We start from the raw sequence: 24,795 nt of genomic DNA on the forward strand, positions 1-24,795 counted from the left end.
AACCCCCGAAGCGATAGCGATTTGAGTGGGACAAAAGAATAAAAAGCAAATGAAAAAAAGATCCTTGCAATAAAATAGACTTGAGAAAGAAATTGGCGACGAAAAGGTCAATTCCATCACATGAATCCCGTTGAAAAGAATTTCCCGTTGGTGAGGTTCGAGTCCACCGTGACTTCTGAGTAAGTATTGTACTGTTGTCAGCCGCTTTTGACACTTACGCGGTGCATAAATTTGATGGACCGGCTTCCCACTGCCCAGTAATGGGTCAATGCACAATTGTTGTCCTTGGCAGAGGGCCGCTAGGAAATGTCCCAGGAGTTAACTTTTACACGCCAAAACGAGTTGTAAAACTCCTCCTTCAGCGCTTTCCTGGTTGAGTTAAGTTAGAGTATGCATTTCTCTTGGGTGCATTTATCCTTCAGGATTTCTTTGGAAAACTAGAACAGAAATCAAGAACGCGTGGACAAACTTGAGTTGGGTTGGAAATGCCAAGAATCGAAAACATTTTCTCTTACGCATATCGGAATCGGGGGAGTATGAGGGGGTGAATGTTCTTGAGCCTTTGAGGAAAAAGTTTTCCGTTTTAAACTTTGGACTTTCTCTAGAAAATTGCTTTCGTATTAATAAGAAACATTACTTAGGGCATTTAATATTCGAGTTTACTGGATCCGTTTCAAATATTTCATCCTGGGTATCGAAGTCCCCTAAATGCCAGTTAGTAGAGACCATTTCCCATTTTGTCTATATCTTCCTTAGACTCTTGAAATATCGACCGTGAAAGGTCCAATATTTCTGTCTCGGAGTAACCCTGAGTCATATGAATCCCTAATATATTCGTAAAATAAGAAACTTAGATTGTTGCAGTTAAAGCTTAGTCACTTTTATAACATGTTATTATAAAAGGGTCTTTGCTAAGTTATATCTTTAATTTTTTTACCTGACCGAGCGATGGCTAAGAGTTAGCATAGCCAGATTTTGTGCTCAAATTTGGACAAGTTCATTCTTTTGGCTAGATGGTTTGATCATATTAAAACTAATTTTGAGTAAGACGAATGGTTCAGGCGATACGACTCTTTCTCTTCCTTTTTAAGTCTATCTCTCTAGAAGTCTGAAGGTTATTTCACCTAGAACATGGACTAACCATGTATTGGTTTGTGTTTTCAGGTTGGGGCATGTGGCACAAGCAGCAAGAGGAGTTGGTCAATCAGCTCCAGGAGCGTGATTTCCAGATCCAAAAAGACTTTCATCAGCCCACGGGTACCCTGGTCACCTCCACGGAGATGCCCGTGCCCTCTTTCAAATTGGAATCCAATACCAGTGTTGTCATATCCGCCGGACAAACGGCTTACCTCCATTGTCTGATCCAAAATCTGGGGGATCGAAGCGTGAGTATTCTGCTCATTTGAATGTACCATGTCGTGACTGATTGGCCTGATTTGGAGACTCCCGGGTCTCCTCAGACCCATCTCATAAAGTTTAAAGCAGACCAATGTCATGCAAACGTGCTAGATAAGAAGGGAAAAAACCAACGAGTCGACGTGACAAACAGCTATTTTACCGATCCTCAGCTCACACTCTGGTACGCAAGTGTGACGTGATGTTCCTCAAGGTTGATCTTAATCGTCCAAGGGATCCTCATTCTAGCCTAGTTACTCGTCCGTCGAGCGTAGAAACGCTTGTAGAAAGAAAACACAAAATCGACAAAAATAGGAAGAAAATTCAACTTGACAAGCTTTTTATTGCCATGTGGTTGGCTGTAAGCTGATGCCAACCTTGCTCGCAAACCAGCCATTCGGCCTTAAGGGCAAGCATGCATGCAGCCTCCTCATCGTCAACCACAAGTCAGTTAGTCTTATATTGAGTTACCTTGGTTTTCTTGATCTATGGAGGGCTCAAGGCTATGCAACTTACTACCTCTTTGGTGCGGTCTGGACAAATGGGAAATTTGGCGGAACCCAAGAAGATTCCTTTGATATGAAAAGCGCACTTGATCTCTATGCAATCTTGGGTATTTCTGGTTTTGAGCAGATTCCAATCTTCACTGAGATTTATGTGCTCTTCTTGTCAGGGTGTACCTCGAGTAGGTAGGAAGTAATATTACCAAACTCATCCTTCATATCCTAATGAATACAAAATAACACCTCCTGAGACTCTAGTATCATTGTCAAAGAAAGTTAGTGTGCTGAGAGCTCTCTTGAACTAATAGCAAAGTACTTATGTACTCCGTAGAAAGTTGAATGAAGGAAAGAGCTAGTACAAAACTTGACGACATGGAGCAGCTTGAAGCAAACACTCATTAAGAGTGCTAAGTGACATTGAGAAGGTCAACAAAAGACAGCTAGACGGGTAATTACAATAATATTTTACACTGGACCTCCCGTTTACTTCAGAGTAGTATTTCGAGACATATGGAACCTAAGTGATGAATAGTGTCCCAAGTTTCTATCCTAGACTTGATCGAAGAAGGCTGTTCGTAGCAGGAAAATTCGTGCTTAAATGATTACTCATAAACAAAGGAGTGGTAGCGTGGCTCTTAGCAACATCTGAATTAAAAAAGCAAGGATAATTTATCCTTATGTATGATATTTCTAGCAGCTAGATATGTTCAAACCTAATTCATGAACATTGGTTCTTTGCTGAAATCACTTTGCTCTGTAGTTAACGCTCAATGTCTTTGGAATTAAAAATTAAACAGGTCCAAAGATGTTTCACTAGGAGCATCACAGGAATAAGAGAGCTCTCGTTTTGGGAAAGACTAAAAGGTTGAAATTGTACAATATTCAACGAAGGTACGAAAGTATTTAATATTTCAACTTTTCAATAGCATCCATGAGCTTTGTTCCAACCCAGGATTTATGGTCAATTCTAGTGACTGTAGAGGCTTTATGTGCGTATTGAGAGCACCTTCAAGTCCTCGAGAATCCAGGCTAGTTCGAACAATGAAGTCCACTTCCCTTCTTTCTCGGGCTCCTTCATTGTTTAATTTGCTTCCCTCTAACATTCGTAGGGAATATGTAGGCGTTGATCGTTTTTCAGGATTCAAGTCAGGCTACTGTAGGAAAAGTTTTTGACCAAAATTTCTGATCAACCTGATATTAAAGAGCCAACCAGATCCTCCAACTCTAATTCGGTGGTGGAGCAGATATAATATGAAAGTAAGGCGTAACAAAAAATATCAGCTCTTTCTGAATTTTGACTTGCTGGGTATGTCATTCTCAGTAAGTCCATAAAAAATAAAAATGAAAACGTAGTACATAGGGCTATAAAGCGTGATTTAGAGGACTCCTAACACTCGAACATGTTCAGTTTGTCCCAGAAAACTCGAGGGACAAAAAACATCGCTCGAATTTGGAAGAGCCATTTCATTCTCGAAATTTGATCTCCACTGAACAAACTATGGGGACGTTTAGGCAAGCTCTGCCAGGTTCGGTTGTTTGCTGGTACCAGTGTCAGCGATGCAAGTTTGGAGCTTCAAAAATGTTTTTGAGAAGCTGACCCTTCTTTCACAATATCACTATATGAGGAAAGGTCAGCTTCGTTAAAACCAGTTCGAAACGCCAATTTTGCATCACTGGCATTGGCAGTCAAGTTTGTTTGCTGGTACCAGCGCTTGCCTAAATGTCCGAATATTAGTTACCCCTAACTACGAATTCGCCCGGCCAACGTAGCTAGCCATCACATCATTCGTATGCAGTTCCGATAGGCAGTGTCGGAGTCACTAATCAGAAAGTGAGATATTTTGTAGTGGTATAAAAGAAAAAAAACACTTCAATAGCTCTTAAAGTGAAGTGATATATGTTTCGATGAAAAGTTATGAAAGATTGGCATAGCTTCGTGAACTGAGCCATAATGTGTACCATTCCACTTTTTTTGTAAGCGACCATGCTGTAACTATTTCGTGCTGTCTTGCGAGAGAGAAATAATTATGGTAATTCATTTCCCAAAACAACTGGGCTGGTGCAATTTGCATGCGATTAGCAATTACAGCACTCAGAACGAACTGCCATCTGTATTAGCTTGGAACGAAAGGTTCCATTATGTACCAGAAATTGACAACAAACTAATTAAGGAACACAGGATTGCGCTCTTCCTCGCTTGCGTACCTTATTCCAGCTTTGATCTATCTTTTGGCTCTTGACGTGTTGGATGGCATTTTGCAGACTTGAAATATTGGCAAAAACTCGAGGGTTCTTTGTTTTCCGCAACTTTGTCCGAGGAACGTCATCAAAACAAATCATTCTTGTGTTTGTCCTCGGCCTGGCAGTTGGAAGGAACACTGGAACAACTGGGACCACACCACTTCCCATCTGGCTAAGCGGCCACAAGAAAGACTAAGGAAATGTGAGCCAGCCTTCGATAAACGCTGAACAAAACGAGAAAATCAAAAGAGAGCTGTTGACTCCGTATTCACGAGCTTTGTCCCACTCAAATCGCTATCGCTTCGGGGGTTCCAAATCCCAGACAGGGTTACAATGTTCCACGAGTTCCCAAGTTTTAGGAGTTTTGCATTATGTGAAGGTGACCATCTACAGAACATTTGACTCAAGTGAACACTTCTCGACCGAGAACTTACAACGAGTATCCGTGACAGGTTAGTTCCTTAGACACCACCCTTGTTATATAATTTCATGCAATATCTAAATCTGTCCGCTTAAGATTGCCTGCGTTTTTATGTTTCCATTGTCCGTGTCTTCCACGCTGTCCCAACCACCAACCATGAGTGCCCGAGGACAAAAACGTCTTTCTCCCCAAACCACGCTTTTCATATCAGTCATGAGCTTAAGAAGTTCTCGGTCGCCATCTCGCCAATAAATGACTGGCCATAAAAGAAAACTGGCAATCCAAAAGGATTCATTTATCAAGGGTAAATTCCATTTGACTCGCTCGAGGACCAATCTAGTCACACTGACGCATCCAGCTGATTTGGGCCAACGTCTTTTGAGAATTAGGAGTGAAGCCCAAACAGTTACCAAAGAACTTCATTTTTGGAATTAATGTTGGTCGTCGGCCTTTGAGCGTTGTTGTGTCAGGCCAGGCAACCAAAGCAAAAGAAACGGTTTGTGTTCTCATGTCCGTCGGCTGGCACTCTTGGATTCCATGTCCCAAAGTCCTTAATTCCGCAATGAAAAAGCTTGTCATAACTACTGAACTAGCCGGCGAGGTGCTCTTTCTAGCTGTACGTACGGCAGGAACCGTGGAACTGCTTGGATTGACGAGCGTACAAAAAGGCCCAATAACAGATACTGAGGAGGCTCTTCATGCCAAGTTTCCAGTCTTCAGTCTTCGTGTCTTTAAAGGAACGAAAGACCGACAGAGAGATATACCCAACACCAAACGACAACCTTTCCCTCTTGTCCCAACTGCCTTGGTTTGTGTGTCCAGAGAATCTGCCCACGAGTGTCCTGGATGAAATCAATACCGATCTCTCAATACAGTCAGACGACGCCATTTCCAACTGTTTCCAATGGTTGGAAAGCAAAGCATGACGAAATCCGGTCTGAGGCGATGACGGATGGTCAAATGCCTTCACTCAAGAGCCAAACCAAAGGCCAAAGGAGGGGAAAGCAAATCGACCTTTTCAATGACCTCTAAAAGAGAAGAACGAATAAGATAAATATCGCGAAACTCGAGAGTAGAACATTTGACAAATGGAATCCGTCCGGAAAGGCGTCTCACTCGGTTTATCTCGTTTGCGGTCTTTCTCCGTCCTTTGCCCATTGTACAACATGGTGGTGGCATAAGTTTTTCTTCAAAGACAGGATGACTGCCCAGATTCTCTCCAATTCCCTTCCCCCCATCTTTCTCCATATAATTTTTCACCCACTGTTTCCTGGTTCAGTCTGGGTCCAAGTTTGAGACAGTACACTGTGCAAAGCATCGAGACAAAAACAGACGAGCGTAAAAGTAGACAGTTCTGCTTTAGTTTGGGTCCAGTTGTTTGAAGCGGCCCCAGGACCAAACTTCGCCGCATCGTGACTTCTAAATAAATGATTACCATCTCATCTCCTGTGCGTACATCACGCATTACAAGATCACGAGGAAGGTGCTCACAAGACAGACACTTGATGGTGTGATGCCGCTCATGCTGAAGGACAAACATACCGCGAACCAATACCAGGGGGAAAGTGTCCGAAGTCTGGAATAATGGAAACTTTCTGGGTTAGAAAGAATTGAAACTCTGACAAAAGCCGTCATTGGCATAACGATCCTTCTTGTCTAAATAAAAGACGAGTTGGGTTGAGTTGGCAGTCAGTCCATGTTGTGGTAGAATGCCCACAGGGAAACCCGGCCTCAATCCCCACTTGCAGGGGCTGCTCGACCGCCAGCTTTGCAAGTGGAAAAGTTTTCTCGCCAAACTATTTGAATCCTCTTCGTTTTGAAATGAAATCAGCCTCCGTCTCCTCCCCAACACCGAGGCGTTATATGCCTGCCACTCTGGCTGTTACATGTATACATTCTATATATATGAGAGGCAGGACTACTTCGTCCTTGGGTGTCTAAACCACAGATGTGTGGATCCAAAAAGTTGCTAAAACCATGGGATCTGCCACCTCCTCCCTGGAGTGTTGTAAACTGTGGAGGCGTCGCAAAGAGTCGAGATAAACCACCAAACACTTCTGGGTGGCTGTGCCTGATGGTCCTCTGCTATTAATTGTAATGAGACTTTGAAGACACTTAAAAACATGCCGCCTGTTGAATAAGGGCCTAAGATCTTCATTGAGTTTGAGATGATAAATGAAACTGAGTTAAAGCCTGATTCAAATCCTGCCTATGATATCAGGAGAGAGCTCTCAAAAAATCATGTAGGCCCATGTGCGGCCTTTTAAAGTACATGTAATTTCATTCGAATGGATCCGTGTCAAGAGCCAAGCAGAATCTGGCTAACTCTCTCACTGTGACTCGAGAGCTTCCTTGAGAAATGCCAATGTGGTCGTAGGGGTGTCGGTGGTGTTGCTCCCACCAAACTCTTCCTCGAAAGGCTTGGTTAGTCTTCCCTCGCCAAGATTGGGAGCAACTTTGGGAAGTTGGAACTATTCAGGGTGCGTGAGCTTTGGGCCAGTTCCCTGGTTCCATCCTATTTCCTAGTTTGTTTGCCCACTTTGGAGTGGCAAGTAGAAATGAAGCTAGCAGTCTCTTCAAAGAACGATGCCATTTATCACCCAGGGAAAACTTTCCCTTGCCTTTGTCACCAGAGCTCTCTATTTCAATTCAGGGCGGACTTGTTCCAACTTTCGATCAAAAATATCAGTGTCGCTTAATGACCTGTGAAATCTTCCCCCTCGGCTTTTACGGAGTCTGCGTTCGAAGGGTTCAATCCGTATGGAGACTATTTTACTCTTTTCAAGTCTGGGGTACATCTGAATCGACGTGTCAAAGGAAGTCGGTTCAAATTGTGATACCATGTGTTCTGTCCTCTGACAGCTGACACAGAATGCCCTTTGATCAATGTTTGATTGGGGACCCTTAGTTTTGACGGAACGCCGTGGGAGGAGGACAATCTCAAGTCCCAACTGTGGGTGTAAGGAACTTCTTCAAGCCCATGACTAAAGTTTCGAGAAAATTAGCGGCAGAGCTCTGCGGGGCAAATAAATTGAATTGTTCCACGAGCCTTTCTCTCTCTTTCTCTCCCCTTGGCTTCATATCCCTCAATCCCGGGGGGACTTGCGACTTGCTTGAAAATGCTCCCCCGAGGGGCCTGAATTGAAAACCAACTCATTAAGGACCGCCCCAAGCCACTGTTGTACTCTGCAAGAGAAACACAGAATACAAGTCTAGGGCCAAGTAGGATAATATTTGCTTCCAAGATGAACCGCATGATAGCTTTGCCCCTCTTTGCCCCTCTTCGCCCCTTTGGTAGTCAGATAGCTCAATAGCCTTGGAATTGAAAACAAACTCCCGGTTCTAAATCTAGTAAACCTCCTCGCGCCAACTTGACATTTCCCCTCTACATAGTACATACGTACAGTACTGTCGCTCATGTTTCCACATCTCCTGTTTTTATAGGTTTCCTGGATCCGGAGAAGTGATTTGATGGTGCTAACCATCGGAGAGATAGCCTACACCCAAGATAAGCGTTTCACACCCATCCACGAGAATGGCTCTGAGGTTTGGATCTTGAAGATCAAGAGCCCGGAAGTGGATGACACCGGCGAATATGAGTGCCAACTTTCTTACCACGAAGATGAGGAGCAGCGATACTCATTAGCGTTCTCTCTCAAAGTGCTAAGTAAGTATGAACAACTTGGAAACAAAGATAAACGCTCCCATTGAGCATTGCAGAGCTCAAAATGTGAGGCTTTCTTGACAAAGAGAAACACGTTGTCAAGACTCAAGGATATTTCTTGGTTGCCATCCAGTGTTTATTTTCTGAATTTGGCGTAAACTCGATTGAACTCATAGTCTTCAAGACTTTTTTCCGTGTCAATAAACAGAGTAGACCTTTTCCTGTTTTTTTTCTGAGAACATCACTCGTTCACAGTTAACGATTCGTAACCTTGATTTCGTTTTTGATCAGCGCCGATTGGATAAATAAATGCTCTCTTTTTAGTCAAACGAACCAACCCTTTCAACGACGACAACAACAATAAAATCTAACCAATAACTAAGCAACAACATCAATGGTTTCGAAAATCGAGCCCAAGCATTATGCGCTCGGAAGGGATTTGGGTGCCCTCAATAAAAGAAAGGGAGCACTTTCCATTGACCCTATTAACAATATTGACCATAGAATTGGCCTTTTGGCTCGGTCCTAAGGATTGCTGGATGTCGTGAGTGCGAAGCCAATTGTGAATTGAATTGCATCAAATCCCCAAAGATTCATCTCATCCTTATGTTCCCTCAGAAAATGGTTTAAATACCTACCTTCAGATTGCGCTTTGATTTTTTTGTACGAGCTAGCAGTTCCACGGACTTTTCCACGTTGATTTGCTATCGTAATTGACATGAGTTGTCTTTTGCAAAATTTGGCCAAATCTGATATTTATTTTCTTTACGGCGAATACCATCGATGCATAACTTCTTTGGTTCATGTTATCTTACACTAAGTGGGCCCTCGCTTTACAGTCCGAGGTAGCTGGCAAACTGAAATTACGAACTAATTGATCTTGCCTTGTTGTGTTATTTATAGCTCACAAAGATATTTCTCCACTATTTCCCCTCTCGAAACCCATTCTCGTCCAAATATATCAGAGGTCCCCTGGCCGTCGACTTCCATTTTTTGTTGTAAAGACTGAGCTCATTTTCAGGGCAATGAGTCCTTTTATTGTGAGAGTGAGTCGAATATCCGAACACGTACTTTTCTTGACGAGTTGACTCCTCGATGCATTACAGAAGAAACCTCACTGTAAGATGTACCTAAATGTTACGTACTTAGCCAAAGATAAAGAATTCTATTCAAACACATTAATGGTGATTAATCTCCAAAAAGCGAAGGAAATCTAGAATAATTCTGCAAAACACGAAATAAAACAGACCTTGCTTGTGGTGTGTAAATGTCAACTTTTGACTTTACGTTCGTAAGCGGATACTGTTCAATTAGATTACCCTTGAGCGATAAAAAAAGTAGACTCGGAACCGATCGCCTATTTTTTTTTAGAAAACACGAAAGACAATAAATCAATTAGTACGATCCCGGAAAACGCCCCAGGACATGTCCGAACTCCACGTTCCAGTGAGCTTGAGAATACTAAATCACCCAAAGTCGGAAGTCAAATGTGTGTGCCATGCGATCCGTTGACCAATGCCTAATGGACGATCCCAGGAATTGATGAACATGACTGACAACTTTAAAGTACGGCTGGCCCCAAATAGAACGAACCATTATGCTTGGGGTCTCTCTCGAATGAAAATATATGAGTCTGGATCCAAACTTGAATATAGTTCCTCGTTCCCCATTTTCCTGAGAAAGAACCCAAATAAACGAACGAACAAACGAGCGAGAAAGGAAATAATTGAAGTTAGGGCCGAAGAAGCTGTAGAAGCCCGGGGAGCATAAGATGTTCGATAACTCCCTGATTGTCTAGAATGGCCTCGTTGTCATGCACTTTCAACCACGGGTTTCAAGATGTGTTCTTACTTTCCGTTCCCGAACCGGGATTACTGATCCACATCCGGCATGTAATGTGGAACAAGCCATACAGCGTACTTCGTTAATCCATTGTGCAAATCAAGGGATTAGTTTCCGAGGAATGAAACGTAATGCGGTGCAAAGCCGTATGACAACGTCCTACGTGCATCCAGGGTAATACTGCTTGGTGGTGGCGCACTCACTGAACGGTGTGTCAGTAGGCGGGTGTGCCACATCCCAACATCTCAACGTCCCACGAGCTTAGTAGTTCTTGTCTGTTGAAATACGGACCACACATTCCCCACCTTTAAATGTGGGATTTAGTCAGGCCCTTCCCATCACTTTGGCCCGGCATTTACTACAAACAGACAGGTTTCAGATAAACCCTCCCAGCTTAGCTTTGTCTTAACCAAGATGGTGTCCATTAAGGTATTTGCTCTGGTCTTAAAAAGCCAAGAGAGTGTCTAGATAGATAGGTAAGGTACCGGGTTCCACGTACGTACTTCAGAGTCTCTAGAGGAATTTGTGACAATGGCTCCTTGCTTCAGTGGCTGGAATCATGTAGATTAAAGCAAGTTATGATGACGCAAATGTCGGCATTTCTGACTTTTGTTATTTGTCATCCAATTTAGGTTGGTCTCATTTTTGTAGAACTGAAGAAAAGCTGAAGGGAGCAATGTTTTCTTCGTCCATCCATGCCTAAGAAACTTTCACTGACGATCAATGTTGCTTGCACCTTTTATCAGAAACTGCATATTCTCCCCGTAGCCTCCAAACAAGCGCAAAATCTCTCTTCTCTTTCGCAAAGAATCGCTGACGATAAACGTATCTATATTTTTTGAAATGAAAGCATCATGATTGAAGATGTCAACTCTCGGAAGAAGTAAGTACTCTGAATTTGTGAATCCAGTTTCAGGATTACTGGCATGATATTGAGGTCGCCTTTTGGAAAAATAGAAACCCCTTGGGACTCCACAAGAGATGCTAATTCAAATTCTTTGAAAATTGATCATATCGTGGATATTTTTGCCAGCTTTCCATGATCTTACATTCAATACGGAGAACCGAGGGACATGTATTCACAGTCCTGTTTTGGAACGTGATCCAATAATATTGATGATAAACCAGCGTGCCTAAACTAGGTCAAAGTTGACGAGTTAAAAAGCAGAGCCAATGATGAGCTTTCGACATGACATCAAATATTCAGGAGCTTGAGACTATGAACTTAACATATGTAGTGGCCACCGTCGTTAGGTAAACGGCCTTTGGGAGCTTCTTTTTTCTGCCCTTTGTGCGTCTTTTGCCAATGGAATGTGAACAATACTGTGGAAATTTGCATATGTCTGGAAGGAATGCTGAGGACGAGTCTGCTCCTTTGGTACACAGTACTGTACGTGCAGTCACTCTCTCTCTCTACTCGATCCAGCCTGGTCCATTTGGAAACGCATGAAAAAATATGACCATTTCAAGGCAAACGAGCTCACCTCCTCATTCAGCCAGCCTCAAAACTAAAGAAAAAGCAAAACGAAAGAACCCAAAAATATTTCAACTGCATTTCTAAATATCTCCCGTTCTGTGCGTCTCAATTTCAGATTCCCGTGCCTACATTCAAGACGACCGCGACCTTCATGTGGAGAAGGGCAGTCGTCTGAGTTTAAGTTGTTCCATTTTGGAACCCTCGGCTCCGCCCGATTATGTGCTCTGGTATCACGACGGCAAGGTCCTAAACTACTCGCCTCTGGTGAACATACTCACAGACACAAGCCAAGCAGCAGTCACCCGAGGAGCCAGAGGAGGCACTTCGGACTCCTCATCATCGCCCAGTGAAACAAGTGGGACGTTTGAGGCTCGTCCTCGAGCTGACATGAAACGTCAACGAAGCCTCAAGGACACAAATGGAGGTGATGATGAGAATGATGGGACGACGGCGAAGAGAGATGTTGATGGGAATAGCCATCCCGGTGATTCAAATGAGCCTCAAACCAGCGTCATGGATACAAATAAAGCCAATGAGAAGACCACATCCCGTCACAATGGCAGTGTTGGCGGCGTGGTCTCCAAGCTCTCCATTGACAACGTTCGTCGCGCCCTTCATTCGGGCAATTACACTTGTGAGCCGTCAAATGCTCGAGCAGCCTCGATCACCGTGCATATTGTGGATGGTAAGTGGTTTTGGACCAAAGGAGGAACCAAGCAAGCAACGATCCTTGAAAGACCGTCCCTTCTTTCTCTTCCTTGTTTATTATGATCGCTGCACAATTACGAGCCTACAAAACACCTTTGTGAAGGACGAACGAGCCTTTTTGTTCACGGAGGTTGCCAAGGTTGATGGAAATGTGGCACTTTAGATTATGCAAAAGAGAACCTTTTAGCACTCACTCGTTTTAATTGGTAATTATGGCACACCCACCCACCCTCGGAACAATCGAGGAAAACGAATGAGTCGGCTCACTCTTTTTGGTCCCACCTTCTGGAAACCAAAGTGCGGAATGGAACTTTGGAGTTTTGCACAGTTTACCTAGGTTTTTTTGGGGCCGCAGAGGGAAGGAAGGTGAAGGACTGGGAAACTAGGAAAAGCAGGATGGAAATACTACTACTGACACTGTTATGTGATTGCCAAAAACGGAAAAGTTTTACAACCACATAAATACTGCACAACCCAAACTCTCTCGAGGTCTCAACAAGGGAAAGAGAAAAAGAGAGAGTACCTAGAAGTAGGATAATGTTAAAAACGGGCCAACTTTTCTCAATCGGAGCTGCAAAATTGACGCAGGATTGCCAAAACAAATTAAATTTGGTTTAGCTCTAACCTAATTTGAATTACACCTCAAAACGTACAAAAACAACAAGCTTCGTTTGCTTTGTGGGTTCACTGTCCCTTGATTCCAAGATGAGACTGGGTATTTCTAAGGTGGAAAATGTCGGCCCGCTATTTAGGTCAATTTAATAAGGGTTGTGATCGCTTTCATTCCGTTGTAAGTATGTTAAATGAGGTTTTCAAGAATCCCGTTAAATAGTATTTCTTCGCTTGGGTAATGCAAAACAAAAGTTACGGAAGATTTCTCTTCAAATCGATTCTTGGACATTGATCGAAGTTTCAATTTGAACCGCATCGGCAAAGGTGTCTTATTGAAAACTTAGTTCATATTAAACATATTAAATCGATGAAGGAAAAAAGAGCCAATTCCAAATAAGTACTCTTGTTAGTCATTCAACCAAACCTTGAACGAAGCACACGCCCAAGTCGGGACAAAACCTTCAAAAGATCCGAAAGTGTCTTTAGCTCAAAGTTTTTCTCCTTGTCTCTCTTGAACCATTGTGGCAGGTCTCCTTCCATTGCTTAACCTCGAATGAAAACGAGAGGTAGAATAGTAGATAACAGTTGAGGCAATGAAAGAAGTTCATTTCCAAAGTTTTTTCTCCTCTTCTTCCTTCTTGTGCTTCTCTTCATACTTTTACGTTGGTTTAGTACTGCATGTCCATACAGTAGGTACGAGTATGTGGTTGAATGCTGAAAATGCACTCTTCTTCTTGACGGAGACGAGAATCGAGGCTCTCTAGCCTAAAGCTATCAACATCTTCATCCTGGAGGCCCTTAACTTGGTTTTTAAAGAGGATTTAACCTCCAAGCTCGTGGGTTGATTTGAACGGACTCGGGGTCAAATCTGATGACTTGAACGGTAAACATCCACTAAACCATTCCGTTTGAGTTTGACCAAGGCATTGCATTATCTTGAAAAGGACCCAAATTCACTCTTGAAAAAGGGTTTTTCAAGCCAAGTTCGTTACTTGTCGTCAACTAGAGGTTTGTGAATTGAGGCCCAGGGGAGCTTCGAGGATCTTCTTGTACTCATGCTAATGGAGCCTCTGTGTTCAAATGAACTTCTTTATTTTGAGAGGAAAGGCACTTCAAACACCTCTTGCTCAAAAAGCCTCTGGTGAATATGAGCTCCTTCCCTCCGCTTCCTCTCCGCACAATGCATTATGAAAAAGCCATTTCTCATGACTTTATGCCCGTTTTGCATATATGAACATACATATATATGAAACCCTCGAGATGAATTCATACTGTCTTCAACTCTCATGAGATGTATGAATGTACTTGGACCACTTATCAACGTGAGGACATCTGACAGATGATTATTGAACTGATTACAAATAACATTTTGTCACAATCATTTTTGTCTCTGTTGACCAGGACTGGGAAATGAGTCGCTCCTTTGATGGCGGTGAAGCAAGTGAGATTCGAACCTAACACTCTCCTTTTTCCATTCAATCAGCTCCCACTGTTTCGGTCAAATATTAGATATTTTTTAAAGAGGTTTTGCCCTCGTTGCTCCGTACATGTTTGAGAGATCCAAAAAGCTTTTTGGATTTTTTGGGTCTGCTGTAGTTGAGCTACAGTTAAGTGAAGTGCTCGAACTGAAAGCGATCGCCCCCAATTTGTGCGATCCATTTCCCATGTGGCATCAATTGGAAATGCAGGGGGCATGGTTAGGTGATTGCCAAAGAAAAGTCTTTTCAATCGAAGCAGAAACCCAGCGAAGGATGAAAGGCCAAAATTGCCTCAAATTGAACTCAATGATGCAATTCCAACGAACATTATGCTTGTGAGGCCAGGAGGAAAGTGCGCTGGTATTTTCACGCTGTAAAACGTAGCCTAACCTTTAAACAATTTGGATCATAACGGGTAGCGAAGATGCATACCGCAATTCATAGGCGTTATTCAAGGTGTTGTCCATAGGCGTTATTCATAAATTTCCAGTCCCATTTCCTTCTTTCAGATGATTCCGGTCCAGCAGCCATGCAACATGGGAACGGGTCCAGGGCCACATTTCCAGGATGCTACCAAGGAATGTTGTTCCACTGGAGAACCATTCTTCTAATTCTGGTCCTATCTTGGTCACGCTAACTGAGCCTCAAGAACATTCTTGACATATCCGAATCAGGGTTCCAAGCCATGGAAGCCAATTCCACGCCCAAAACTTTTTAATAAGAACAGACTAGACATTATCGTCACACTGTCGACTAACAAAAAACTGCATATTCGTTCTCGAGTGACATTATTATTGAACTGCTGCTCCTAATTTGTGCGGCATGACAAGCGAAAAGTACCGACACGTTTAAATAAATATGTTCTACGTAGTTGACCTCCAAGATTCAAGTCACAAATGTAAACACTATAACTACAACAGGTAACTAGTGAAAATATATTCCTATATCCAAACAACGTCATCATAGCTAATTCTGTACTTCCTGGCATAAGTTTGCAGCAAAATTTTGCGACCTTATTTGCTGTAACATGTTACACTTCAATAATCGCACTCGAAAAAAGTGTTTATGGGCGCTATTTCCGCCATTGACCTTGAAATACTTCTAGACGCTGTTATGCTTTGGGTCCTTACTTTAGTTATGGCAACTCAACAACGGGCGCTTGTCATTACTTTGTAATCTGATGACGCTTTGTGTTTTCTAACGTCCAGTGTCTAGATCATGTATCTGTGGATGAGCTAGCTTCAGTAAACTTTGGGTAACAATAACAACAAGGGTTTTGCTAGAGACCCTCTAGTCATTTAGGGTCTCTATGTTCGGCTAAAAGTCCAAATTCGAGCTAGAAAACATTTCGAGGTTGCGAGAAATGTCGTCCTGACTAGAGCGAAATAGCAAAAACTTGACTAAACCATGTTTGCGATAACGATCACTCTTGAATGTTTACTCTACAGAAATTGATTTCTTATCAATATTTATACTTTTTGAGTTCTGAGCTTTAGGTTTAGGTGCTCTAAATGAGTAGCTTTTGCGTGCTTCAAACATTCCCAATTGAGACGACACATTGATTCGACAATCAAATTTATACACACGTATGTGAAGTGGGCAACTTGTGATATGGTTCGTGACCTTATTAATTCAGAACTATGGGAGATCAAAAAGTACTGACCGTGGTCAGATATAATTAAGACTGAAGCCTCTTCTTCATTGAGATGTAAACAAATCAATGTAGAAAAAAGACCATGCGCTCTTGAGATGAATGAAGAACATATTATTTAAGCAATATGAATGAGTATACCACCAACAATTCTGGAATTCATTTCAAATCGTGAAAGGATGAAATTTCTATGAGTTATGATATTCAACAACGAATAATTCTCCATTAAGAGGAGACATGGCGTAGTGGTTGAAACAATATCCTAACGAGTGAGAGGTCTCCGGTTCGATTCACCTCCCTGAACTTTTTTAAGGAGCTGTTGGACGCTAACTACACCCACAGACAGAGAACCAGTAAGATGACAATCGTCTTGTTTTGAATTATTAGCGAACGATTTTCAACACCATGTATAAGGAATAACTTTTATTTTATCTCAAGAACTAATACTTCCTGTAACAGCAAAAGCGTTACGCGTACCTAATTCTATTGACTCCTTTACGTAGCAGCTGAATGATGATGTCAGACAAATTTTGAGAGGTCCCTTAGGCACTTTTCAAAACAGTAGAGTTACTAAAAATCCAAGATAGCAAGCACAGTACTAGACAAAAACGTTTTTAATGCTTCAGAAAGTGTATACAAATTATACTGTTAATAGAAAGTTCTAAAAGGGGAAAACTAAGTCCAAAAATGTTTTGTTTTCAGCTAAAAAGTTATTCATAATCATGTTGATGAGTAATGCTGTGACAGTTATAAAAATACAATGCTAAATGAACCATTCCCTTTACGAATAGATGAACTGGAACTTTAATTTATTCCCTTAACAAAGATCTATGATGCCTTCAAAGAGCAAGTAACTCCCAAAATTTGACGGTGACGTCATCTTCCTTTTCCGATTCAATGTCCCAATATCTACAAAAAATAAAGGGTAAATTTCCCACGTAATACAGGCTTGAAAAAATAGTGTGTTTTAAATGTCAAAGAAGGAAGGGATCAATAATTGGAGATAAGCAATTTAACATTTACAATTCATTAGTGGCTATCAAATCATATTCCGGTAATCTTTTTGCATAGTGTAAATCTTGGTTAATTAAACCACATGAAAATAAATTTGAATCTTTTTTTTTAGACATGTGGCAATTCATATCAATCTTGGAATGTCTAGGGAATGTCGAATATCCATTATAATTCACAAACATGCTCTTTGGCTTTTCACGAACAAAATGAAGATTAAAAAGCAAGATACCTTTGCTATGCTCTGAGGTCTTTCAGGTTGGTTGACCGTACCTGGACGAAGCAGAGGGCGTTGTTCAACCAGCGTTGAAAGGCTCTATAGCCAACCCATAACCAAGCCTGACATGTTCTCCAATACTGTTACCTAAAAAGTCCAAAGAAAATGGACATCCGAAGGTTTAGGTTGTACTGACCAATTATGTACTACAATTTGTCTGATTGATTAGATGCGCTATTATAGGAGTACCGTCCTAAGAAGCAATATTTATAAAAAATTCCGAAGAGGAATACAATTTAATTGAATTCTATGATCGTCAGATTTGGAAATACATTTTATTTAGAATTAGAGGCTTATTTTGCATGTACATTTTAATTCTGTTTTTTGCAGACCCCCTCACAGCTACTGGGTATGGAATCCTAAGCAGTTCGAGACGGAAATCTTATGTATCCTATTTGGCTTTATATTGATTTAATATTTGAAACATCAACCATCTGTAGACCGAATATTTGAAGGAAGCAAGTGAAACAATATAAAGGAGCCCGAGAAAGAAGACAGTAATGGACTTCATTGTTGTAAGTAGCCTCGATTCACGAGGACTTGAAGGTGCTCCTAAGAGGCACGTTAAGCCTCTACGGTCACTAAAATTGGCCTTGAATCCTGGGTTGGGACGAAAGTCATAGATGCTTCTGAAAACATACAGCATCAGATATCTTTCGTACCTTCTCTAAACACCATATATGCAGTCTTAACTTCTTTAATATCTCCCAATGGGAGAGCTCTCTCATTCCACCAATAATCCTAGTAAAACATCTTTGGACTTGTCCGACCTTGCAAGTCAGCTGAGCCCATTAGAGCCCAGTTGGGTGAGGCATATTTAAGATGTGGCTGAACAATCGACTTGCATGTTTGGTGACATCGACCCAAAGGTCATTGAATGGAATTATATTCCGTTCCAAGGTCATTTCACTCTCAGCAACCCAAGGACGGATTTGATCTAGGACCTCTACCAGGCATCTTAAATCTTGACCACTTCTAGTACGCGTCTGCAGTGAATGAAAGTGGATGAAAAAGAGGACCTAACATGGAACCCTGTAGGACGCACGACTTGACATCATATCTGTCAATAATGGATCCCTGGACCTTAACCAATTTCTTCCTACCATGAATCATTCCTTAATCATTGTAAAACCTTGTCTTGGATCTCTGCCTCGAGAAGCCTTTTAACAATGAGCCCATGATCTACCTTATCGTTGGCCTTGGCAAAGGCAAGGTCGACAATATCAACTGGCTCATGACTCTCTAGTCCTTCAAAAACCTGCTCTATGCGCTCAGTCAGTTGAGTAAGCGGGCTAACATTTGTTCAAAACCTGTGCTGACTAGTAGAAATAATTTCATAGACTCCAACAAATTCTACAAGCTTGAACTTCTTTATCTTCTCAAACACCTCCGCAATATTTGAAGTGAGGGAGATCGGCCTGTAATTACTGAAACGGGGTGAGCTAGCTCCGGAGAAGATGGAAACTTGCCCTAATCTAAGATGCATGTGAGCATATCATGAGAAGCCATACCATCAGGACCAGGAGAACTTGAAAGCCACAAGTTTCTGATGTCCTCTCAAGTATCTTTGATTAGTGATCACAATATCATCTAGGTGCTCAATCTTGTCAAATTTGATGTCTTGCGATTGACAAGATGTCAAGGATGTCAAAGTGTTCGGGATTGACTTCGATTTTAATTCCTCGGGTCCAATATTCAAAACTTGATACACCCTTAAAAGCCCATCAAAAGAGATATTATGGAGGGCCTCAAGATTCGCCAACCCATTTAATCGGGAGATGGTAATTGACTGATTATGGTTGAGTGAAACGGATGTATATGAAGGAAACTAGATTGTAGATAACAAAGTAGGAAAAAGTGACAAGTGGAGAGTAACATATCGATTTTAAAATGAGCTTGACTTCTTTTTGGCCACAGTGGACAAAAATGGATCGCAGTTATTGCTCGACGTTTTTGTTTTTTTCCATATTGTTATTTGATAATCTGTTTGAGCTGGGGCATAAATTGATATAAATAATAGAAAAGAACACAAAGATAATGAAAGCGTATAAACAGAAAATCCCGTCCCTGCCTATTACAACTTAGATGGCTTAAATTGATTCCCGAGATTGAGGTAATGATTAATGCATTAGAGCGAAGCGGTGATATCACTAATTGTGGGCAATCCTTATAAAGAATGCAGTAAGTGTATGCTTCGAAGCTGATTCTGACTTTTAAACAAAGAAACGTTTCCTTGAATTTAAAATGACCTCATCAAGGTTATTTATGGCTAATGGGGATTGCCAGTCCTATAATGAGGGTGTTGCATTAAAGACCAACATGGAAAAGCTGGAATATTCCAGGCAATGATGAATTATATACCCAAGTTCATTAAAATAACTCTGAGCAAGGTACTATTGCGTTTAAAAAACCCTTCAAACGGTCCAATTTCTCTCGGAGAACCTTGATCTGTGATGTACTTAGATTGGAGAATTGTGTAGCTGTCCCTTGGTGACTTTGCCACACATGACTTCCACAAGGGACTTGTTCCAATATTCTTCACTTTGCTAACGTCTGTTCTTCATTGTGTCCACCCGAGAACCGATCATCTCGCTTTGACTTCAGTTGCTCCTTTATAAAAAGCGGATCACTGTTCTCATTACGTTGATCCTAGTGGGGCATTACTACTTAAACAAGCATTCTGCTCAAAAAATATAATGGCAAAAGACAGCCAGAATATACTTTAAGACTCTTTGACCTCTATTTATGCATATATTATGCATGTGACAAATATTCTGTCATCATTCGCTCAAAATGAACTTTGAACGTTGCTATAAATCCGTCCAATCTTTCAGTTTGTAAACCCAGCCTCTGTTTTGTTCCCTCTAGCAGTCTATCAAAACATCGAGGGCATCCTCTATTTTCAATTTATTGGAATGGCAATAAGCCAATAACATTTCTAAGGCTTTTGCAGCACCATTTTTGAGAGAGCGAGATGGCAACTTCAATTAAGCGGCAAAGATAACTAAAATGTCAAAGTCAATTTCAGGGACCAAAATACACTGAAATGAGAATTCAAATGTATTTTCGTTAAATAGTAAGCATTATTCAACTAAATATATCGACTAAAAAGTACAATTCCTGCCACCAAGTCAGATGCAAGCGACCTCTGGCGTCATGGATCATTTCTCCCTTTTAGGTGCCTGGCTTGGAAAAATGCTTTCTTCCTAAAGAGGGGTCAAGGGCTTTTTTAACCGCTACAGGGAATGTGATCCCCAGTACTATTAAAGCATCTAAAGATTCTATTTGAAATCGAACGTTTTTTTCTTGAGTTCTCCGGGATTGCCCTCCGCCCGCGACACTTTTTGTAAAATCTCGAGGGGGACATCAAGGCCCCAATTTTGTGCACAATTTCGATTAATCAAATTTTGCTCGGCGGCCGAATCTGACAGAAATCTGGCAATAACTTTTTCACCCCTATGAGGACTCCGGGCAAACCCAATGCAAGTGCGCAGAATCCCGTGAATGTGACCTCCAATGCTAGGTTTCGCAAGGGTGATTGTGGGCTCAGTCACAGGCTCAGCTTTCTCCAAATGAGTGGTCCTTCTCCATCGGATACATTTGGGAATGAAATACTTTAGGTATGATGGCTTGATGAATCCATCGGTTGTTTTATTTGTTTTATTGGCTGAGGACATCCCTTGATAGGACAAGTTGGGCCATTGCATGTCTGTCTGTGGTCTGAGGCGAAGGGTTCAAGGCACCGAGTACATAAGTTTGAAGATTTTCGTATTTCTTCCACCTCTTCGGGTCTCATTCTGTGCATCCAAAAACAGGAAATATTCGAATGGCCTTGTCATTTGCAAAAGGTGCAAACTAATTCCCGGGTGGCAATAAACGTGGCCCGTGCGGTCCCCTTGGGTCCAGTAACCCGAGTCGATCTTGGTTGGGTCTCTTCAACTTCATTCGGTGCCAACTTTGCCTGTTTTAACAAGACACTCAAGAATGATTCGCAACTGATGTCTGACCCCAAGGGATGGGAAGAGTCCGTCTTTGATTGAACATGTTTGAGTCAGGCGTTGCACGATGGACTACTCAATTTTCTTTGGCGCATGGAAATGAAGAATGCGGTGAAAAGGTCTGTCTGCTGGGGATAGGTTGAGACCTTCAAAGCTTTGCAACGACTGATTCATTTGCGAATATCCTTGGAGGAGAGAGGTTCGATTATGCTCTGATTTTGACATTTCTATGAGCCGATCGACCATTGTTTTACTTGCAAAGTTGGGTCCGCATATACCTCTTTCAATTGATTTAACACTTTGTTGTCGATGTCGCCAATTTCGGGTAAGTATTGGATGAGGTGCGAAGCTTGTCCCTCTAACGTGCGTTTGAGCTCCTGGAGGAGCTCGATAGGACCCTCGATAACCTGGCTTCCGCGCGACCCCATTGTAGCCGAAAGGTTAGGAATTCCAGAGGATCTTCCCCGCGAAACGGGAGGATATCATTTGTCACATCGTACTGGATACCCATTATGGCGGCCAATTGAGTGGTGTTATTGCTCCCTCCGTCGGACGAGTTGTTATTGTTAGCGATTAAAGGAGTGGATGTTGAGGACAATAGATTGGCAATTGATTGTTCGCAATGACCTTAAGGTTGCGTAGTTGGCATCAATAGAACTGGATTCAGGATCGTCTCGGTCTTCATCGAACAAACTGAGGACTTGTTGCTGACATGCCCCCAGGCTGTAGAACTTTTGTTCAAGTTCATCAAAAGATTGAGGAAGGGTCCAAATTTGAGCAATAACGTCGAGGAAGGTCGTGTCCGAGGCTTTCAACAAGGCAACATCTTGCTCGATTTCATTAGCCACGCGTGTGAAGGTGGCCTTGAAGCCGCGTCGACCGCGCAGGGCTAATTTACGAACATCTTGATTTAGAGTCGTTAAACGATTTTCTGAGGGTGCCGTGGTTATGACGAAGCAAGGAGGGTGGTTCCTCAAGAAAGATGAAACTGAAGAACTTTACTGATCAAGTGGACTGTATTTTGTTCCACCAAATAGGACACAGGATGTTGAAGTCACGGTTTTTGAAGGACCATGTCACGGTGACGCCTCCCCCGATCATGATGATTCCCGATCATTCTGCCGAAGCACTCAAAAAATGTGGAATTTTTTGTGTTGCACTTGGACAAAGTGCACCTTGTCTGTTGGAGATATTGTGATCCTTCGTGACAGTAACGTATCAAAAAATGAATGGCACTTGGCTCGAATCAAGGAAATATTTCTAAGCAAGGACGGTCTAACGAGAGCCGTTGATGTCCAAATACCATCAAAAGCGATTCTTCGTCGGCATGTTTACAAATTGGCATTACTAGAAGATAATGCTCAGTGAGATGAGCGACTAGCCTCTCCAAACTCTTACCGAGATCTACACCCCAACCCTCTTGGTGGGGAATGTCGCATCTGTAATCTAGATTGTGAGAGTCATGTTTTGTAATTTTACGACAGCGACAACAATATACGTTTTTTCTACCACGCTAAAGTTCCTTTTACTGGATTACGAATTTTAAGTCTATTTCAAACTCAAGTGTTCATTGCTTAACGTGACAGACAGCGTACTTTTGCAAAAAAATGCAAAATTGGGCGATATTTTGCACTTTTTTTTGCATTTTCAATGAAGTTTTCGGCGAGTTTAGCCGGGCCTAGTGATAATCAAAGGTTTAAAAATCTCGATTAGCTCTCAGAAAATGATTTCAAGGCGAAAACATTTTCCTGGAAAAATCAATGAGAATCTGTTTTGGGGCTATTTCTCGTTATTTCTCATTCACAAATCAAGTCTCTCAAATCCATTATCCAGTTGATTTCGGAAAGAAATCACGTTTATCTAGGACATTTTCTTTGGTTTGATTTATTAACCAAAAAGATAGATCACTATTTTGCCCGCCTTGATAAAAAGTGATTGATATAGTAAATCAATAACTTTCAGCGCATTTGCAGGCTTCTCTAATGGAGTAGTCTCGGTTCAGTACTGGCTCTTCACAATCCAAACTGCCCTACTTGACTTGGGTGAGTTCAGTAGTCAGTAGAAACGCTAAGAGTAAAGAAACTAGGAATACTTACACCGTAACATAAAAGCTTAATTCCAAATATCCCGTCTATCGTTGTTGATCGTCGATTCACAATATTTGTCTACTCTCCTTCCTTTACTAACGGAAAAAACAGCTAAACTCAAAATGAGGGTGCTAAATAAGTGTTTTCCCACATTTTCCTTCACCAACCAAATGAATGGCATTCGATATCATTCTTTTCTATTCTGTCTGACGTGGTCTGTTTTGGGATGTCTCCTCTTGAATTTAATCTCCTTGGGAGAAAGCTCTCCGACTCCGAGGGTGGGACTCATAATTTTTGGGACCACAATATCACCAGGATTTATTAGGAAAGAGGGAAAATGTAAGTTTTAACAGGGAAAAATGTGGCTTAGAAATAATTGCCCATGGTGATCTCTTTCAGTTGCCTCTCAATGCCCTGAATCCCATCCAACGGCATTCGGTAATGGGTCTTTTTGTTGCGAAAGCTATCATCGATCGAACCAATTTGAAACCAATTTGGAATGGGAGGATCCTCTTGATTTATGTCATCATCAACATTTTATTAAGTGCCAAGATTTTGCCTGTGTAACACATGAGAACTATAGAGGTAAGGTACAGACAGCTGCTTTGCTTTTAATACCACGAATGTTGAGAAATATATTTGCCCTTGATTGAAGCTACAAAGTCATGTCCAACAGCGCACCCAATTCAAATGAATAATGGTTGCTGCAACCAATACTTAAATAGATGCAATGATGAAACTATTCAACCGACAGACGACCCAACATGTTGCTTCAAAGACGAAGCATTCTATCCAGAGTCTTGTAGCAAATTCAAGTTGAGATGCCGATCCCCAAACCCAAAGAGCGGTACGTAATTTCTACCCTAATAATCGAAAGCACACGAAAAGTACAAAATTTGGTAGTAATGGAATTCAACTGCAAACATTTACAATGCGCGCATACATTTGAATTCACCGGTCAAGTCACTGTTAATGTGAAACGAATAATGCGGAGGTAACATCTACGCTGTTGTGATAGAGAAGCTAAAACTGTTTGATCCTCCAGACAAACTTCCAAGTTCTAATGCTTATCATGGTTAGAGGAGTAATTGAGGCAATCATTTAGGAATCGAGTATCATTGGTTGATATTGTAATACTTTCTTGAAAATTTGAAAATATTGAAAATCTGTAACGATTGTCTGGGCATTTGAGTTCCAGCTTAACAACGGGCATTTTGGTGACAAAATTGATAATACTATGAAAATGGATTGCCGCTTGATATGTTTCTTTCTGCACATCACATGGTTATTTTCATTCAAGTGCTAACTAGGCATTCATCAAATTTCCATCAAATAGGTATTTGAAAAATGAAAATTTTAATACGGTTTAGCAATCAAATCAAATTTGTTTCTTATGATTTTGCAAGCTAGAAAAAACGGCAACATGTGTT

The 24,795-nt window shown here is 41.6% G+C and overlaps 1 protein-coding gene and 1 long non-coding RNA gene across 2 annotated transcripts in view; both read left to right on the plus strand.

Moving 5' to 3' along the window:
* The window catches only part of LOC131879475 (uncharacterized), a 50,190-nt gene extending 34,894 nt beyond the window's left edge, over positions 1-15,296 (plus strand). Inside the window, exons 3-6 of the mRNA XM_059225815.1 lie at positions 1,165-1,385; positions 8,005-8,227; positions 11,659-12,228; positions 14,851-15,296. Of these exons, the coding sequence (XP_059081798.1) occupies positions 1,165-1,385; positions 8,005-8,227; positions 11,659-12,228; positions 14,851-14,978 (1,142 nt within the window). The 3' untranslated portion in view covers positions 14,979-15,296. The remainder of the gene's footprint in view (positions 1-1,164; positions 1,386-8,004; positions 8,228-11,658; positions 12,229-14,850) is intronic.
* Positions 15,297-23,313: 8,017 nt separating this feature from the next.
* Positions 23,314-24,256, plus strand: LOC131879277 (uncharacterized). The gene is made up of 3 exons (XR_009373128.1): positions 23,314-23,704; positions 23,765-23,950; positions 24,021-24,256. It is a non-coding gene; the product is annotated as an uncharacterized LOC131879277 (long non-coding RNA).
* The last annotated feature ends 539 nt before the right edge of the window (positions 24,257-24,795 follow it).

This window comes from Tigriopus californicus, chromosome 4 (assembly GCF_007210705.1).
Source record: "Tigriopus californicus strain San Diego chromosome 4, Tcal_SD_v2.1, whole genome shotgun sequence".
NCBI lineage: Eukaryota > Metazoa > Arthropoda > Copepoda > Harpacticoida > Harpacticidae > Tigriopus > Tigriopus californicus.